This window comes from Megalops cyprinoides, chromosome 15, assembly GCF_013368585.1.
Source record: "Megalops cyprinoides isolate fMegCyp1 chromosome 15, fMegCyp1.pri, whole genome shotgun sequence".
Lineage (NCBI taxonomy): Eukaryota > Metazoa > Chordata > Actinopteri > Elopiformes > Megalopidae > Megalops > Megalops cyprinoides.
This window is the reverse complement of record NC_050597.1, coordinates 14,113,458-14,132,195: the sequence shown is the minus strand read 5'-3', so window position 1 is coordinate 14,132,195 and position 18,738 is coordinate 14,113,458. Positions and strand designations below refer to the sequence as shown.

The window sequence follows — 18,738 nt, the reverse complement described above, 5'->3', positions numbered from 1 at the left end:
ATTAGATTGCAGATGGATTGCATAAATTCTAAATGAAAAAAGGCTTCACCACCACACAATAGAAGGGAATGCTGAGGATAGCAATTTTAATGCCAAGTGCACCAGATGCTTTGGTGTACACCGGTCAGGTTTATCAATTATGCTGGTGTGACATGTTCAGATGGGTTCAACTCTGAGTGGCCAAAGGCTCTAGGCCAGCCGTGCAGCATTAGTATAATTGAAGGAGACATCTCTATGGTTGGTTTATGGTTGGGCATCACTGTGACAGTTTTTGTGCAGTGAGGCAACAGCGCCATGATGTTGTCATCAGAGTCAAACACACACATTCTGCCTTGGTCTTTAGACAGATATTCCAACAGCTACACCCATGAGCTACCTTCATTGGTGTGCCACAGTTCAATCTATTCTAGCACAATGTGGAGAGTGTACCATCCATATGCACTGTGCAAGTGGACTGGTTGGAGGTGTGACAGTATTGGTTACAATGTAGTATGGATAATCACAGTTAGTCATTAATGGCTCTTTGACTTTACAATGCAATGAAGAGAAGGTTCCCACCATGCACATTGCACCCTACTTTGTGTCAAATAATGCCCTATTGCACAGTCACATATAGCAGAAATTTGTGAGAATTTTCTGGCCCATAATGCGTTTGTAATGGGCTGATCCTTATCCACATCCATATGAGATGTATATGTATACATATATCTACATCAACAGAGCACCAATTGGGTTGGAACATGTGGAGCTGACACCTGATTGTGATCATGACTATACTTATGACTATGCTTACCGAGCTGCATGCAGAGGCGTAAAAGCACATTTTCATGCAAATGGAATGCACACAACTGATTGAACTCATTCAATAAAAAAAGCCCAACGTGTCCCACAAGTATGTGCAATCCCTTTTTTCCACACATGCAAAATCTGCATGGGATGCAGCCATGTGACTTGCACGTGTCTCATTTGTATTTTTTTATTTCCAGGTGGAACTGGACCTTGGCGGTGCGGCATCATGGGCCACAGGAGGAGGTCCTTGCGTCTAGCCTTGCAGTCCTTATCCCTCATGCTCCTGCATGCGTTCTGCACAGCACAAGAGGAGGACACCAGAGTAAGTAAGTAAGAATGCTGCCCTCATAACCACAGTGTAACATGTGTTACCTGTCTTCACACCCAGACATGTTGTGTCTGCCGTTTTATAGCCTTTTTATAGCCAAACATTAGTCTTCAGGTAAGCTGCGATGATTTATGAAGTTACCCCACCTGAAATGTGACACAAATTCTTACTGTTCTTTCAGTACTACTGTATATATTTCAGAAAGCATAAGTACATTACATTCTATTAGTGTCATTTAGCAGATGCTCTTATCCAGAGCAACTTACATATGTTACAATTTTTACATATTACCCATTTATACAGCTGGATATTTACTGAGGCAATTGTGGGTTATGTACCTTGCCCAAGGGTACAGCAGCAGTACCCCAGAAGGGAATCAAACCAGCAACCTTTTGGTCACAAGCACTGTACCTTATCACAATGCTACACTGTGAGCAAAATTTTTAGTAACCAAAAGGGAATCACAGGACTTATTTCAGAATAAAAGGCATCTATGAAATATATGTTACAAAAACAAATTGGTTATACAGTGAATATTCAGCTATGTCTGAATGTTCCTTTGAAGCTCTTCATTGTTCGAAATCTGGCACCCTTTAACCTTGCAAGCTGCACAGTTATAAAGTACAAATTGCACTTTCACTGAAAGCAGTAAAATAAGACTTTTTTCTTTTCCTCCCCTGCAGGCTGCAGAACTGCTCCAAGTGATTTAGTTTTCATTCTAGATGGTTCTTGGAGTGTGGCAGACACAAACTTTGAAATAGTAAAACGGTGGCTGGTGAACATCACCACGAGCTTCAACATCGGTCAGAAGTTCACCCAGGTGGGTGTGGTGCAGTACAGCGATGACCCCATCCTGCATATTCCACTGGGGACATACTACTCAAGCACAGAACTAATTGAGGCCATGGAGGCCATCGAGTACATGGGAGGAAACACCAGGACTGGGAAGGCTATTCAGTTCGCCAGCGAAAGGCTTTTTGCCACCTCTGAGCGTGCCCGGAATGGCGTGTCGAAAATCGCTGTGGTCGTTACAGATGGGAAGTCGCAGGACGAGGTGGCAGCAGCAGCCGAGGAAGCGCGGAAAAGGGGCATCATTTTCTTTGCCATTGGGGTGGGGGCTGAAACGGAGGAGGCAGAGCTGAGAGCCATTGCCAACAAGCCCTATTCCACTTACGTATTCTATGTGGAGGACTACAAAGCCATCACCAAAATCCGTGAGGTTATTCGGCAGAAGCTGTGTGAAGGTAAATCCCTTCTTATGAGGATGGATTGTTAGAGGGGTGTTCATGTCTGATTTTTTTTTCTTTCCTGGAGCATATACTTATGCCTCCCATTCCTATATTGTGCAGCAATAAATTACAGTATTTCACACCTTTTAGGCTTCTAACTGGGAACAGGTGCTACGACTGGCTCACCTCTTTTTACCTTTATGCTCTGGGACAGGCAGATTCATGTAGGCTCTTCGGTTTGAACTGCACACATAATTTGGTGATGATCACATGACAGCAGGTATCAGTGGTTGATTTATTTCCCATAACATTAAAGCACTGCCCGCTCTTTGCACACTCACATGGTCAGCAGTATATAACATCAATCACATCCCAGTTTCAAAAATGCTTGAGTCATCCCCCTCTCTTTTTCTTTTTTTGAACCTCAATTCTATGCATAAATGTGAACCTGAGGACACTCTAAGATTACTTAAAAATGTCTTCAGTTGTTGCTAGGAATACCCAGTTTTTTCAAGAGATGTCATAATTACATTGTCATAATATAATCCTTATAACCTTCCTTTCATTCATGAAAAGTCCCAAGAGTGTGTGAACTTTAGTGTTTATTGACCTACATAGAACATTACAAGTGTATTACTAGTGTAATTCAAAACTACTCTAGGTTAATCATTACATTATTAATTCAGGAAAAATATTTGAATGAACCAAAGCAGAGGCTTAGTCAGCACATTTGTCACCAAACTCATTTATTTGTCACCCCCTGTTACATAAACATATGTGTTGAACTTATATCTTACCCATAGTGCTTCACCCTTTATGTGTTACACAGAGTTACTGTGCCTCGCCCATCTTCTCCTGTCTCCCACTGGCAGCTTTATTAGCCCTAGTTGGCATTGGTTGCCCCCCTATTCTTAGATTATGTCTGGTAGATATACAAACAGGACACAGACTGCTAGATTTAATGCCCCACAAGCTTGTACAACTAAAATGTTCACGATAATATTTGAGTATGTTTTACTATAGTGCTTTTCTGAATGATGTGTTTCTGCAAGATGTATTCAGTTAAGGAGGGTCATGCTATAAATACAGATCATGAAGATTCAGTATATTTTGCTCAAATTTCTATCTCTGTAATTCTGTAGGTCCTTTTTAGTCCACTGCTAGAATTTTGTAATTCAGGTGTTAGGCTGTTAGATTGTATGTTAATGGCTGAGCTGAAAGGAGGCATATAAAGTATTTCCCAAATCAATTTTGTATTGCACCACTATAATTATCAACAAACTCTTAGAGGACCAGTAAAAACAAAATAAGAAACTGTTGGAACACAGTCTTCAGGTTGGACAATCTGATTTCCAGTGTAGGCTGTTGGGGCTCGGTAGGAGTACGTAAACAATTCAAAATAAGATCTCTTTTAATTAGTTCTGCCTGTGCAGGAGGAAGAGGATACGTGTCATAGGGGCAAAGGTTACATTTTGTCAGATTTTCGCAATGGGAGGGATGTTCCTAAAAACAGACGGCATACTTGTGAAATGTCCAGTGTTCCATGCCAAGGTTTTTTACTACAGATTCTTTACTTCAGTTTTGCAGCCAGCAGAAATAAATACTTGAGTTCTTGAAATATTTAACCCTAAGTAACCCTACCTAGTGACCATAAACCATACATTGAAAACAAAAAAGGTATCATTTTTAAGATAAAAGATTTTATTTTTGAAAAAATAATAAAAGACAGGCACAGTGAGACACAGCTATGATTATTGCAGGCATAAAGATACTGTATGTCTTAAAGGTGCTACAAACCACTTATTTCAAGAAACTGCAAATCAACAACAGAAACAACATATTACAATTTGTGGGATAAAACCCACCCCTTCAACAGAAAAAACTATACTATAATGATTGCACACTTACACAAACTTGTACAATGATAAAATAAACACATGGAGAAGAACTCCATGTCTACATGGTGTAATGTGGAAGCATGATATGTTTTCCTATGCATTTCACACTGCAAAACCCTTAAAAAGTCCTTTCTCTCTCTTTCTTTCCCCCTCTCTTTCTATCACTATAGAAACTGTTTGCCCAACAAAAATCACGGTGGATGCTCGTGATGAGAAAGGCTTTGATATTCTGGCGCATTTGGACTTTGCCAAAAAAGCCAAAAAAACACATGGGACATTTTATGGTACCAGAGCTTATCAGGTGACATCACGTGTTGACTTAAGTGAAAGTACAAGGTAAGACCCACGAAAACCCAGACCCTGACAGACTGGCCTGGTCACAGGGTGCATGTGTCAGCTCTACCACGTAACCATGCTTGTGAATTCAGTGACTGAATGTGGTTTTGTAGGTACTTGTTCCCTGACGGGCTTCCCCCCTCTTACGTATTTGTGGCTACCCTGAAGTACAAAGGGTCAGTAACAATGGAGAAGTGGGACCTGTGGAGGATACAGACCAAAGATGGGAATCCTCAAATGGCTGTCACATTGAATGGAATTGACCGAACAGTCATGTTTACAACGACCAGCAGGGAGCCCAGTGGCACCCAGACAGTTGTCTTTACTAAGCCTCCAGCGAAGGTAACTGCTGAATATTATCCATATATTTATAAGTTCAGGGGTCACAAAAACTAATTATTGAATGTACTGCTACTGAAAATTTTCATTTTTTCATTCATTTATAAATCACAGTTCAAATGCAGACTGAAGCCTGGGAAGTGCCTGACAATGAGCTAGATCACAACATCAAACCTCACGAAGGATATGGGGTGATAAGATACCAGAAGCTAGGACACACCTGGGTTGTAGGACCCAGTATATAGTCTGTAAATGCATGCAAGATACCCTGGGATTTAAAAGGATTAAACACTAATCCTCAACAACCTGAGCCAGTATTCCTCATTCATCCAAAATCTTTCCAATAGCATAATGTAATAAAATTCGTTTGTATAGAAGACTCCAGCTGCTGCAAGAACTGAGAGTCAAATACAGGTTATTATTTTCTGCTTTCCCTGCACTTCAAAGTTTAATCCACTATCTTTTCCAGGCACATTATTTTTCATCTCACATAAATCTCAGAAATCACATCTCTGTGCGCAGGACAAACATCTTTCACCTGGTGAACTCATCTCCGCATTGTTGTCCTAACTGGCCAGGAGCTTTGAAAATGGAAACTGGAGAGTGTTTGAGACCTCATACTGCTGCATTTCATAGACAGGAAAACACATGGGAGATTTAACTTTGATTAATGTTCATAGCATTATACTGACACACCAATCACAGGATAGCACTCCTCATGTTCCCCATAATTCATCAGTACAGTAAGACTTCCATTCACATGATTCAAGTAAATGAAGAGGCAAATATTTGCATGAGGAAAAAAAACACATAAACTGGACTCTTTTGTAAAAAATACTTTCAAAGTGAGTGAAAAAGGGACCTTTTATTCATTCACATATATCTAGGCACTTTAATATGGCCATTCTGGGAATATAAACTCCACTAAAAGCCCAGGGTGGGTGAGGTGTGATTTAAATTTGATCACTCTTGTTACAGTTGGCCACTTAGTACGCAGTGTGACTAGGGTATGGTTGCACCATGTTTGGTAGGAGTGTTTATGGATTTATTCATTTATGGCTTAATGAAAACAACCTAACTGATTCAGGAAGAAGGGGGAGGGGTGCACAGTTGGCAAATGTATTCCAAGTCCTACTGTACTCCCCCATCACCTCATCTGAGCAAAAAAAACATACTCATACAAGGCACTGAGGAAGGTATACTTGAATTCTCCCAATGGCTTCCTGACATACCATGCACCAACACACCAGATTCCTTACATTTTATCCACCATATGGATAAAAAATTGGTCAAATATGAAAAAATGAAAACTGACCTTTATAGACGGTTACTCGGGTGTTCTCAGTCGCTCATAAATTCTTCCAGATAGTCTCCATGCATGGTTCTCTGTTGAAACACAATAGTATCGAGAGAAGGGAAATGTTTGTATGCATGTCTGAAATGAGGAAAAAAGAGGGCATTAATCACTGTGATTTTATGAGCAACAACATCATAATCTCCATACAACAACTAAAAAAGCGCATTGAAAACATAGCTTGCATTAGTATTGTGGCTTTTTAATTTGTTGAATGCATGGGGATGAAATGTTTGGCATTGGCATCCAGGAGACATTTCTGAAAGTTACATATGTAATGTAACGTAATATAATGTAATGTAAAAACCTGGAAGGTGTTATTTGTGACCTTACCAATGTAGGTTATATCAAAGCATGTGTCATGCACTCTTGTCACATACTCATGACTCTTAATTTATGTTTTTTTGTTCATCAAAGAAACTCTTTGATGAGCAATGGCACCAGCTGCGCCTTCTGGTCACAGAGGAAGATGTCACGCTTTATGTTGATGATCTTGAGATTGAAACTTTGGGTTTGGAACCTCCAATCGGCATCTTCATTAATGGAAAGACACAAGTTGGAAAGTATGTCAGCAAAGAAACAACTGTACCAGTAAGTCTGTGATGTTGGAGAGGAAAAATTCTATTTGATCCATTACCCCTGCACATATTTTTGTTATGCATTGAAAAATATGCTATTGACAAAAGCTCATAGTGCCTGTATGCATGCTGTCAGAGAAAGGTGAACCTTTAAACTACTGCTGATATACTGTAAGTTATACACAAACTGATATTCTCAATCCTTCCTGCTGTGTTTCGGTTTTCTGTGACCTTTCTTTCATTCCCTAGACTTACAAAGAGTGTTTCTCTACCCACCCATCTCATTTAGTTTTAATTTAGTTTCACTGTGCCAAAAAATAGGACACTAAACATGCTCCACTGTAGAGCGGGCCAAGGGCCTGAACATGTTAGACTAGAACTCAGACCTGAAACTATTGTTGCCATTTCAGTGATGTACTATTCAGTGATGTACTATGCAACAAATAAATGGGAATTTGTGACAGAATAAAAACTGGAGAACAGATGGTTAGTTGGGATGCTTTTATCAGGAAGTTACAGGATATATCAATAACTATTTCAAGATGACATTTTTGACTTTACAAGGAACAAAGAATGCAACTAACAAAGTTATGGTGGTATATAAAGAGTTTTAACACTGGAAAATCAAGTTGACAGAATAACATGAAAATGCAGATGATATAAACTGAGCTTTTTTCAAGCATGTCAAATCATTAGCCTATAAAACATATAAAGGACATTATTTGTTGCCGTGATCTAAACATCTGTGCAACAGAAATATTCACAAAGATCACAGTGTATTTACAAGGCACAAAAAGCACTGGAATGTGGAGCAAGGAGTGAGCCAGCAAGGTTAATTTTCCAGCTGCTTACTGTAGAAAGTTTAGTAATATGCACATAGCCCAGCTAATAAAGAACAGATTTGTGGTGCTTATGGGTAATAATAACTATCGTTATTTAGCTGTATATTATCCTGATGTTTAATAATTGCCCTACTCATGCATTGTAACTATGAAAGTGTATAGGACACTTACATTCATATATAATGGACCTAATCATTCATTCTTGTCAAAACATAAACACAGCCCATGTGAACTGAGATTTGGTTCACAATGAGGGATTTTTTTTTTTTTTTAGCAATTAATCATTTAGACAGGATGTAACAAGTTCAAGTCTTGCATGGTTATTACTGTTACACTCTAGTGAATTTGATGCTTCACCCAAATTGCTTAATTTTATATCACTGCAGGTAGTAATTGCTTTGAGATGCAAAGGCATGAAGTGATTAGTGTTTGTTGAAAACAAAACCAATAACCAATAAAATCATTTTCCAAGAAACAGAACAACTTAGTACAAAATTCATGCAACCCACATTATACATTAACGACTGAATGGTGTACTCTCTCAGTAATAATCTGTAATCTTGACACATTACAACAACAACAGGATGCTAAACCAGAACAGTTACAAAGTAACAGGTTAACTAATAGTTTTTATCTTTTTCAATTATATGCAAGTAAGAAGGAATTAACTGTGATATTCTTATATGTTGTCACAAAGGTGATGTTACCTGGGAGAAACATAAAAATATACTCTGGAGTCCCTTGTCCTTTATACACATTTCAATGTGAATATATCACTCTATTTAAGTTTCTAGTTACATCACAGTTTCACAGTGAATAATGTTTATTTGCAGCCTTATAATTTGTTCATGTCTTGGATGCAAATATGCTTTTAATAAAATGAATATGATTGAACAATTGTATTTTCTCACCACGTACATACTTCCAGACCAATACTTCCAAATTTCGTCTGACAGGTCACAATTTAACCCTTAATCATTCTATTTTCACTGGTCAATGACTGCATGTTCAAAACTTTGGATATACCACTACCATCATGCCTAAAACTGCAATCTCTCTCACAGTTTGAGATCCAGAAACTCAGGATCTACTGTGATCCCGAACAGAATAACCGTGAAACTGCCTGTGAAATCCCTGGAGCTGTGAGTACCGAAAGCCATCAGGTTCATTCAGATTCATGTCAAATTGTAATAAAGCCTGCCTTTCTCTCTGTTGACAACATATTCCTTTTTTATCAATCTCTAACCAAGATTCTATGCTGTAATGCCACGGTTCCCAATAGTATGTGGGCACTTTAATCATACCTTCATTTTGGGATCTGCTAAAATAGGTAAAATAGTTCCCTTTCTATGTCTTTTTGTTCTTTTTTGTTATGCATTTGAGCATATGATCCAGGGCAAAAAAAAACAAACAAACAACCTTCCATTCTGCTAATGTGGCTTAAGACATTCTTGTCACTTGTGCCTGTGTGAGTCCTGCCATGCCTTGTGAAGGTGGAGCAGAGGAATGCTTTCACCTTCACTTCACGCACACTGCCGTTTATGTTGATTTTCCAGCCGGACAATAACTTCAAGAGGACACTGTGAAACGGGGGCCAGACGCTGACTTGGCTTGCGGTTGCATTTCACTACTAATGCACACAGCCAGACAGACAGCTTTGAATCCAGGGTTTCTGGTTGTCCCTTTAGTGGAGGGAAGGGGGGAGGGGAGAAGGGGGGCTGCTAGAGAGTGGCCTTGACACTCATGGCTGAGGTGTCCAGAGCTTTCTTTGCATGTCATGTAGCACTTCATTAAGATTTTTTCCTGTGTAATACTCTTCACGCAATGGTTTGTGCTTGGTGCTTGCCAAGCTTGTGTATGACATAATTCCACTCCTTTTGTTTCCAGGATGGGGAGGTATGTATTTTGGCAGATGGCTATGCTCATTCTCAAAGCAACCTCTCATTTCTTTTGCATTTTGCAAGGTAAGACTGCATTTCATTTTAAGGTTTCTGAAAACACCCAGCAAGAAGCTGTTGATCAAGTCAGCTGGTTTTAAATAACACAGCCTGATTATACAGGCATATGACATGAAACCTTCACAGTACAAGGAGGACTAAACATACAAATATGCTTAGAAAGCTGATGTTACCAAAAACAGCAACAGTACTATCAAAATACATTGTAATCGAAACCTTTACACAAAAGACATTTTTTTTTATTTAAAAGCTACTTAAAATTGAGATCCTCCTCAATTTTTTAGTTGTTTAATATCTTCTTCAACTGCTCTTCCCTCCATCAAGTGGCAATTCACAACACCTGTGCAAATTCTGCAGCTAGCTAGCTCCCCCTGTACCCAATGGGCTGGCTGCTGTTCTCCTGTGTGCGTCTGCTCTTTCAGCACTACTTCAGTGTGCGCGCTGCCAAATGAGTGAATGATAAAGGCTGTCAGGAGACAAGAGAGGAATGCATTCTCTTGGCTTTGTGTATCTCTGAGCTGCTCAGGCCATTTCCAGCACATAAGCTGAAAAGAGTAGGGGTTCTTTAAGGGTTCAAGGTGAAGGGGAATGCCTCTGCAGTACTGTTGAGACATAGTGTAAGTGGTGTCTGTCTGCTACAGTGCTCCAATGGACCTGGCGATTTTGACCCCACTCCTGAGCCCTGTGCATGTCCCCCCGGGCCACCAGGCACGCCGGGCGTAAAGGTAAGCCAATGAGGCTGTTTATTATAAACAGTGGGTGGGGCCTTGGCTATAAGTGGAAAAAACGGAAGCTGTGACAGGCACTTTTCCAGTGACTGAATGCTTAGGTGGACAAACATCTCAATGTTCTTAAAACTTGGTTACTACAGAATGAATAATGACTACAAGTGTACAGTAGTAGACACATTATTCTCATCTGCTAATAAAATAGGTGCTGTATTACCGGATTAAGTTTTGGCTCTTGTCAAAGGTCAGAAAAGTCAGTCTTGAATAACTTGAAGGAAATCTGATGTGGAGTTGGAAAACATCTCACAAATACAGACAACTTCACCATGGGCAAAAAACTCATTAATGCATTAAATGGTGCTGTCAGTTTATGTTTATAAGGTCAAACGTACGCATGAGAATAAACTGCTGTTTTCAAACAGCCAACTGCAGTGAATACATTCTGTCACTATTCCAAAAAACACTGCAAGCATGGCTGCTGCCCAGATGTATGTTTTTTTTGAACTGATACACTTCTGGAAAGCTCCAGAATGTTTTGTATTAAGCACAGATTTAACCTAACTTGGTGAGCTAGATTGTTTTATAAGTCTTCAAATGTTGCCTTGAAGTCTAATGATTAAAAAAAAAAAAAACAGAAGAAAAATAGTCGCCACTGAAATGACTTCCACACACAGTTCAACTATAAAAAAACTTGAAGGGTTCTGTGGTGGCTGATCCAATCACTTTCCTGGAGAGTAAATCGACTAACCCTCAAACGGCTGTCCAGAAAGCTTGTCTCTACAGCCAGCCCATAATACTTCACCCTTACTGCCAAGAATTTGTAAAAATAAATAAATAATAAAAAAGGTGGCTCACATGAGATGAAGCACTGCACTCTGCAAGAAGAAAAAAACATTTTATGAAATGAACTTTTTGTGAACTTTTTTGCTATATCACCTGCACCTTTTAACACAACCTTGCACTGGCATGTTTCCTTCAGTGGGTACAAGTAAAGTATGACCTTGTAAAATGCATATTATAGTTTTTCTTACTATATGTGAATCTTTTTTTTCATATGAACATTTTTTATGCTTTGATTTACACACTTGCACTACACAAAGGACTGGAATGTTGTCAAGGCGCAAATCAATTTTGACTAAAAAAGAGGTGCAGCTCAAATTCAAATCAATATGCACTCTGGGTTAGATGTTACAAATTTTCCTTCAGGATTGCTCCAGCTTGGAAAAACTATTTCCAAACTGAAAAGGAAAAGTTTTGCTTCCAATTTAGCGATATGTGAATTTAACTTCCATTAATAGTAAGTATTATCTATCCTGATCCTGAAGATGATTACTTGCTAAAAATGACATAGAAATGTATTTTTACACAAAGATATATAAATAATATGCAAATACATGAGGTAATACATGAATCAAATTGGCCTTCATAAGTATTTAGAGCAAAAAATAATGAACCATTCATATGTTGCAATGAATTTATTCACTAAATGTTTCTAACTTTGCATGTACCTGTCCTTGCGCATTGCTTAACTACAAAGGTATATCCTCTCATGAAATATACTGTCATGTACCTTGTTTTATATCTTTTCTCTAGCAGGCCTGACCTTAGTTGTTTAGAAAAGTGGCATGCCAAATAGTGAGCTCAGACTGGGAGACAGTGAAGGTGGACTTGTGGAGAGCAGCATTTAACAGTGTTCTGTTTAATGTTCAAAGGGGGAGCAGGGAAAAGCTGGAGACCCAGGTCTATCTGGTCCTGCTGGTGCTGAGGGTAAGCCTGTGAGTACTACATAGTTTAATATACAAACATCCACACACACACACACACACACACACACACACACAGATAAAGCATTTCATTTTTGCGCCTTGAGAGAGGCTAAACACCCACACTGCTGTCAGTGGCATCTATGACAAAGCACTGTACATGACAACCGCCACAAAATCAGTGTGCATCCTTTACGCCAAAAGAATTTAGCGTTCCTACTACCCCATGACAGCCATGTCATAAAATATGCCCCCAATATGTCATAAATGGACACAAGACACGCATTAAACACTAGAGAATGCTAAAAATCTTAGCCCATCCAAAAATGATGGGTCTTTTTTGTAAGATTTCAAAATATTCCTATACTCTCTAAGCCAAAGGAACAATTTATCTGTTCAAATGTTGAGCAACTGGCACCAGACTGTTTAAAATAATGGCTGTGGTTCCCTAAAGAGCATCAATAGGAAGGGTTTATTGTTCCTAGTAGTGTGATAACATATGCCTTTACTCTGCTGGAGTTCAGCTGGAGATCATTTGACTTTTTACTATTAGCTAGAGCAGAGTCAAATATGATATATGACATGCAGATCTGTCTCAACCCTATTGACAAATTACATCAACTTAGGTGACAACTCTTGTATCAATGAAATGATTAAACTTAACATTCAACATTCTCATATATATCAAACAGCAGCTATAAAACACATGCCCAATCTTAATGAAGTACACTAAGGATACATAACCGGTCAAGGGAGTAAGGCAATTAATCTGCTGCTCAATTTGTTCATTGGACTTGATTCACTAGTCATTTAGCATAATGCATGTCTATGAATGAATTATCAGAATATTAACATCAGAATATTAAAATGACATGGGGAGGCTAAAAATATTCTCCTTCAGGGAGCATGTGATTCCACTGTGGCTTGAAAAACACCCAGTTGGGCAAGTTTAAAGGAGTCACATCTGTACTGTACAACAATCTGCCAAACTGTAGTCAGAAGTCTTTATGTACCATAGAAAATAGTTTGTGAACTGTGAAATCGCTCAGACTTTGACATACCAAATGTTCGCGTCCCATGTGTTATTTGGGCTTATTAGTCTGGTGGCTAGACTGGAACACTACAGCAATGAACACTGCAAGCCATTTGGGCATTATGCCAACTTACAAGGCTTTGACACCAGTCATCTGTGACAGTGCAGCTCATCCTCGGGACAGAGGGGTAGAAATAATTCTGATTTTTAATGGATTAAAAATCCTATTTGATCATTTTTTTAGGTCAAAATGTCAAAACTTTTTGCTTCAACATAAACCAATTTTTGACCAATTTTACTGTGATATATTAACAGAGAGCAGAATGTTTCCTTTTTGATGATGATAAAACACACCACTTGTAGGGAAAGGATCTTTAACTAGGGGTGTCGAGACTTTGCGCTGTAAAGAATAAATTATTTGGAAATCTCTTAAATGTGGTATGGGGACAGATGGCCATTGTTTTCATTCAAGTACTATATGTCTTCTCTAGAGGACTATAACAAGATGAAGCATGAAGGAATAATAAACTGATTTTGTAGACATTAGTAGACTCAGAGTTTGGCATTCTTTGTCCTTTTTTAAAAAATGAGTCACCTTTCACAGAGAGAAACTGCTGAGTGTGCAAGTGGAAAAGGACTTTTGTAAATACACACAAAGGAGCACTGAAATTCTATAAATGTGCACACAGAGAAACCACCTGGATACCAGATCTGCTAATTGGGACTGCTTTTCAACCTTACTGATTGATGATGATGAGATGATTTTCCTGAATAAATTTTGTCTTATAAATAAAACAGTATTCGCTGACAACTGAAGATATGTAGATCTGTTCCAATCAGGCCACTGAATAATAACATATTTCTCCTTCTCAGGTTTTGTACAGGCAGGAATGATTGAACCATCAAACGGCTTTTAATGTTGATTTAGTGAAATAAATATTAAAAATTTTCATTTTTGTAAATTTGATGGTTGGATAGGTTTAAAGTAACTAATCTAGCTTACATTTTTCACATGCTTTCCATTTACACAGTTGGATATTTACTGAAGCAAAAAAGTTAATTGCTTTGCTCCAAGATCACAACAGCAGTGCCCCACATCAGATTTGAAACTGAAATCTGATTAAAGTATCTACATAAATACATCTACATTTGGTCACTTAGCAGATGCTCTTGGCCAGAGACAGGGCAAATGATATTGTCACATGAACAACAGCACATGCAGAAAATGTCAGAGCATATCTGAACGTGTCATTCTGTGACACAGTTTGCTACAATAATAAAACATTTCAACAACTTGTGTCAATGTGTAATAATATCATAATAGTAAAAACTTGGAATATATAGGAAAAGGCTAGAAGTGCTATAAGTAGGTGTTGGCACCAAGATGCAGTCTTGAAGAGGTATGAGTACAAGCCCACTTCCCTCACCACCTTACCATACTGCTTCCCATACTCAGATGTGGATTTAAACAAAATCAGCGTGGGGACTTTCATTAACAAGCTGGCATTGGACCTCACACTTATTCAACTATATTAAATGGAAGGATTGTCGTTTCGACTTAATAGATTGTTACTTCTTGTTTTCTGTTATGCTCAGAAAAAGTTGTTCAGTTGATTCTTGCATTCTGTGTCCATGGTCACAAAACAAAAACTGTCCTTTTCAAATTTATTGTTATTATTTCTGACGCAAAAATAAGAGATGTCCATACAGAACGCTCATTGTTGGGTTTACTGCAACCTCAAATGTAGTCCATACAAAGAGCAACCATTGTTTGTGACACCCAGTCCTTTTTTGTCTTTGATTCAGTTTTTATATTCATGCCAAATGCCTCAATGTCTGACCTGACGTCCACTTTTGAACCCTGGGTGTCCTTGCATTTTCCACATTTAGGCTAGGGAATTGGGAACGCGCTTGGTAGTAATGCAGAGCTTGTAGGCGTCACAGTCAGAGCTTGTTAAGCATCTCACATTAATTTCTAAGGTCAAGACTTTCTGAGACAGCCTTTTGTATATACAGAGAAGTATTCTTCACACAAATTGTGTGGCCTTTAAACTTTGGCAAATGGATGTGGAGACTGCCCTCTCTCCCCTGTGTGATAAACTAAACACGACAGTGTGCCGTTCAGAAACGTCAAGTGTACTATTGTTTTAAAAGATCAGAGATATAAAAAGCAGAGGGTTAAGATTACTGCAATTTATAAATATGAATAAAAAAAGAAAAAAAAATCATCTTCCTCCACAAGACTGGGCAGCTGTGGATTGCACAAATCTTCTGTCCTGTTCTAAAGAAAGTGGGCATTTCTATTGCATCTGGCTTTTTCTTTTATAGCACAAACACATTTATGTCACAGCAAATTATGTGGCAAGTAAATATCATAACTTTCCCACTAAAAAGCTCTAGTGGTTTCATTTTATGGTGTCATAAAATGTCATAATTATATTGAAGATAATTATCTTAATGCAGAGTTAACAATCTTAGCACCACACCCCTCTCTTTTTGCACAGTGAATTTGTTGGCATTCTGGTGCTCAATATAAACATCTGTTTTTTGCATGCTTATCACTTAACATTATGTATGAGAAAAAGTGTGTTGCATGGGAAATGTTGCCAGTGGCTTAAGCAGTATGTATATTTTTCTTAGCAACACACTTTAATAAACTTGATAGAGTTCTGGTATCATATAAAACATCTTCATGCACAGGTAGATCTGTGTGTATTTCTGTTTTACAACATATAATCCTAAAAATTACCTTAAACAAGCTATCCCAACAAACATTACAAACTGTGGATCACATTCTATGGAAATTAATCAGAAGGAAACACAGATGGGACAATGCATAACCTTGATGCACTGCATGGCCACACATCCATGATAAAAATAGATTTCAATGTATTTTCAGACAAATGCTCGATTGATTATTAGCTAGGGCTAACTCTGAGGACATATAACGGTCCTTATCTGGGGCTTGTGCTTAAGTTTTCCATCACAGCTGCAAAGCAGGAGCACTAGGACTAATTGATTAATACATTTCATATGTTCTCTTGACATACTAAATCATGAAGTGGACAGTACTTGGCAATGCTGGCTCTGCAACTTATGAACATAAAAGTACAGTCTTTAAATGAGATCTGAAAGCAATGGAAAAATGGCTTCACTATGTCTACTGTTGCATGGGAATTTAAGAATAAAATAAGTTGTCTGTGGTTTAAGTAACTTGATTTTCTGCAAGAGGATAAACGACAAGAAATAAGATTATAAATGAAACTATGGTAGTAGCAATGCAGGTGAGATCTGGTATGGGTCACGGTTACAGATTTGTAATCTACTCTTCATTTTGGGTATTCACAAAAGATTTGCTTTCAACACTACTTCTTAAAAAAGTAAAACATATGTGGACAATATGACTTAAGCATACAAGTAATGCCCCAATTCTAAACATTCTTCTAGAGACAAAAACTGTGGTCAGGTGTTTTTTTACGTGGCTGTCTGTGTATTAAAAATTGGATTTATTCCAGAGATTCCTTATTAGGAACAACTGTAAATCAAACTGTCAGCTGACTGTGACTTCACCCTGTGGGTAATTGTGTGATAGTTCAGCATTTTCAAGGGCATAGAAGTACATGTCCATACTATTGGAGTTACAGTCAAGGTATCACCTCTGTGACCTTTAATAGGACAACATTTATACTTCTTTGCTAAGTAAGCTTTGAAGCAGTCATTTCGCTTTCACTTACAAAGTAATGAAAATACCTTTGTCGTACCAATATATATCTTTTAGAGAATAAATAGGATTTTCTAAAAATATTAACAGCCACTTAAAAGAACCTGCTCTGTCTCTTGCCTTAGTATCTTTACCTATGGATAAATTGGTTTACTTGTTTGTTTATGTATTCCACTTTAGGGTCTCCAAGGTATGAGAGGGAATCCAGGACTCCCAGGCCCACCTGGCCCACAGGTAATGCAGCCAGATTGAATACAGCCCTGAATTTTCATTTTAGTAATTGGCTGTTACCTGCAATTACTATTTACTTTGTCTCTCTGTCCTACAAGGGCCCGCGCGGGGAAATCGGGTACCCAGGAGAAAAAGGAGGGACTGGTGATTCGGTAGGAAGGCTGAAAAGTAAATTAATTTGAGGTGTAATAAATATGTAACACATTTATTACGCCTGCAAATGCTCACAAAAATGTAAATTGCCAAAATGTAATCAAATACTCGGTAGCTAATAACATTTCACATTCAGTTAGCATATACTGTTATTAACACCACTGTACTGCATTTTTCAGTACTGCATTATACACTACATGTACCATACAATACCATCCATTATTCTGGATTTTGACTTACTGCCAATTTTTTTATTCATTCACACAGTTTAAAGATTCTATACAGATACAGATTCTATGCAGGGCAAGTTTAAACCAGTCAGTATTTTTGAATGCAAGTAACACTGTAGCTGTGTGTGGACAGCAGGTTGATCTGTTTCATAGTATTTGCACTCCATTGTAACTACAGTTTTAACATTAACATCGAACAGCCAAACACAGTCTTCACAGTTACTACATAATACAGTATATTGATGAAAGACAATGAAAATATGCTAAATTTTATTATTAAACAACACAGTATGAAATATCTCAGTTTTTCAATAAATAATTATGCACAATTCACTACCGCTGCAAATGAATACATTCAATGGCAGTGGCTGTTTGAGTGATAAAATTCATTTCCTCCCTTCTCAGGGTGAGAGGGGTCTTCCAGGATTGCCCGGGCCTTCAGGGCAGCCAGGTGAAAAGGTATGGCCAGGATCAACATCTTTTGGTCTTTGTAACTTAATTTGACTGGATCAGTTAACACTTCCTCATTTATGTCTCCAAATGACATTTTTTCTCATGAAGAGTCTCATCAATGAAACAATTTATGTAAACTTCTAATCACACGGGGGGACCTTAACTGTGGGTAAATTGGCAAGTCGTTTTCACATCATGAAATGACAATTGACTAAATATTTTTCATTTCCTGTTGTTGCACTAATATGTGTCTTTTTCAGTATCTCTGCAAAAATAAATCAAACTTGAGGTAGGGAGTGTGTAATAAAAGCTTAAGGCTGTTGATGTTGAAAATCCAAGGCAGATTTGGACTGTCATGCCACTGCATGCTTGTGGCTTGCTTTTGAACAGAGAAAAGCAACAGAGCTCATCCAGGGGTAATCCAGTAAGATTGGTGCACTGTGGGCAGTAAATCGAAGGGAATTATCTGATTTCCTTTGAAAAGCGAGCAGAAACAGTGCTGATCTTGCTTTTGTATCTTCAACATGAGTGTATTCTAATCCTAATTATCATGGGCCTGGCAAAGAAAATGACAAAATCATAAAATCATCATGTGGAAATACAGTCTACAGTCTTCATTTGATGAGCAGACGGTATTCAGTAACTGAAGTATACATGATGAAATATGATCATGATAAAAACTTATTAATGCTATAAATTTATTAAACTCTTGTTGTTGTACTTCTCATTGTTATTGATGTTGTGATTCCACCTCCAGCCATTTTACAGCAAACAA

At 38.2% G+C, this 18,738-nt stretch overlaps 1 protein-coding gene across 1 annotated transcript in view; it reads left to right on the top strand.

Moving 5' to 3' along the window:
* The first annotated feature begins 993 nt into the window (after nt 1-993).
* Nucleotides 994-18,738, top strand: part of col21a1 (collagen, type XXI, alpha 1) — a 42,147-nt gene continuing 24,402 nt past the window's right edge. The window contains exons 1-12 of the mRNA XM_036546730.1: nt 994-1,115; nt 1,801-2,361; nt 4,415-4,580; nt 4,694-4,922; nt 6,691-6,864; nt 8,758-8,835; nt 9,581-9,589; nt 10,293-10,376; nt 12,092-12,154; nt 17,077-17,130; nt 17,226-17,279; nt 17,916-17,969. Coding sequence (XP_036402623.1) covers nt 1,016-1,115; nt 1,801-2,361; nt 4,415-4,580; nt 4,694-4,922; nt 6,691-6,864; nt 8,758-8,835; nt 9,581-9,589; nt 10,293-10,376; nt 12,092-12,154; nt 17,077-17,130; nt 17,226-17,279; nt 17,916-17,969 — 1,626 coding nt within the window. The 5' untranslated portion in view covers nt 994-1,015. The remainder of the gene's footprint in view (nt 1,116-1,800; nt 2,362-4,414; nt 4,581-4,693; nt 4,923-6,690; nt 6,865-8,757; nt 8,836-9,580; nt 9,590-10,292; nt 10,377-12,091; nt 12,155-17,076; nt 17,131-17,225; nt 17,280-17,915; nt 17,970-18,738) is intronic.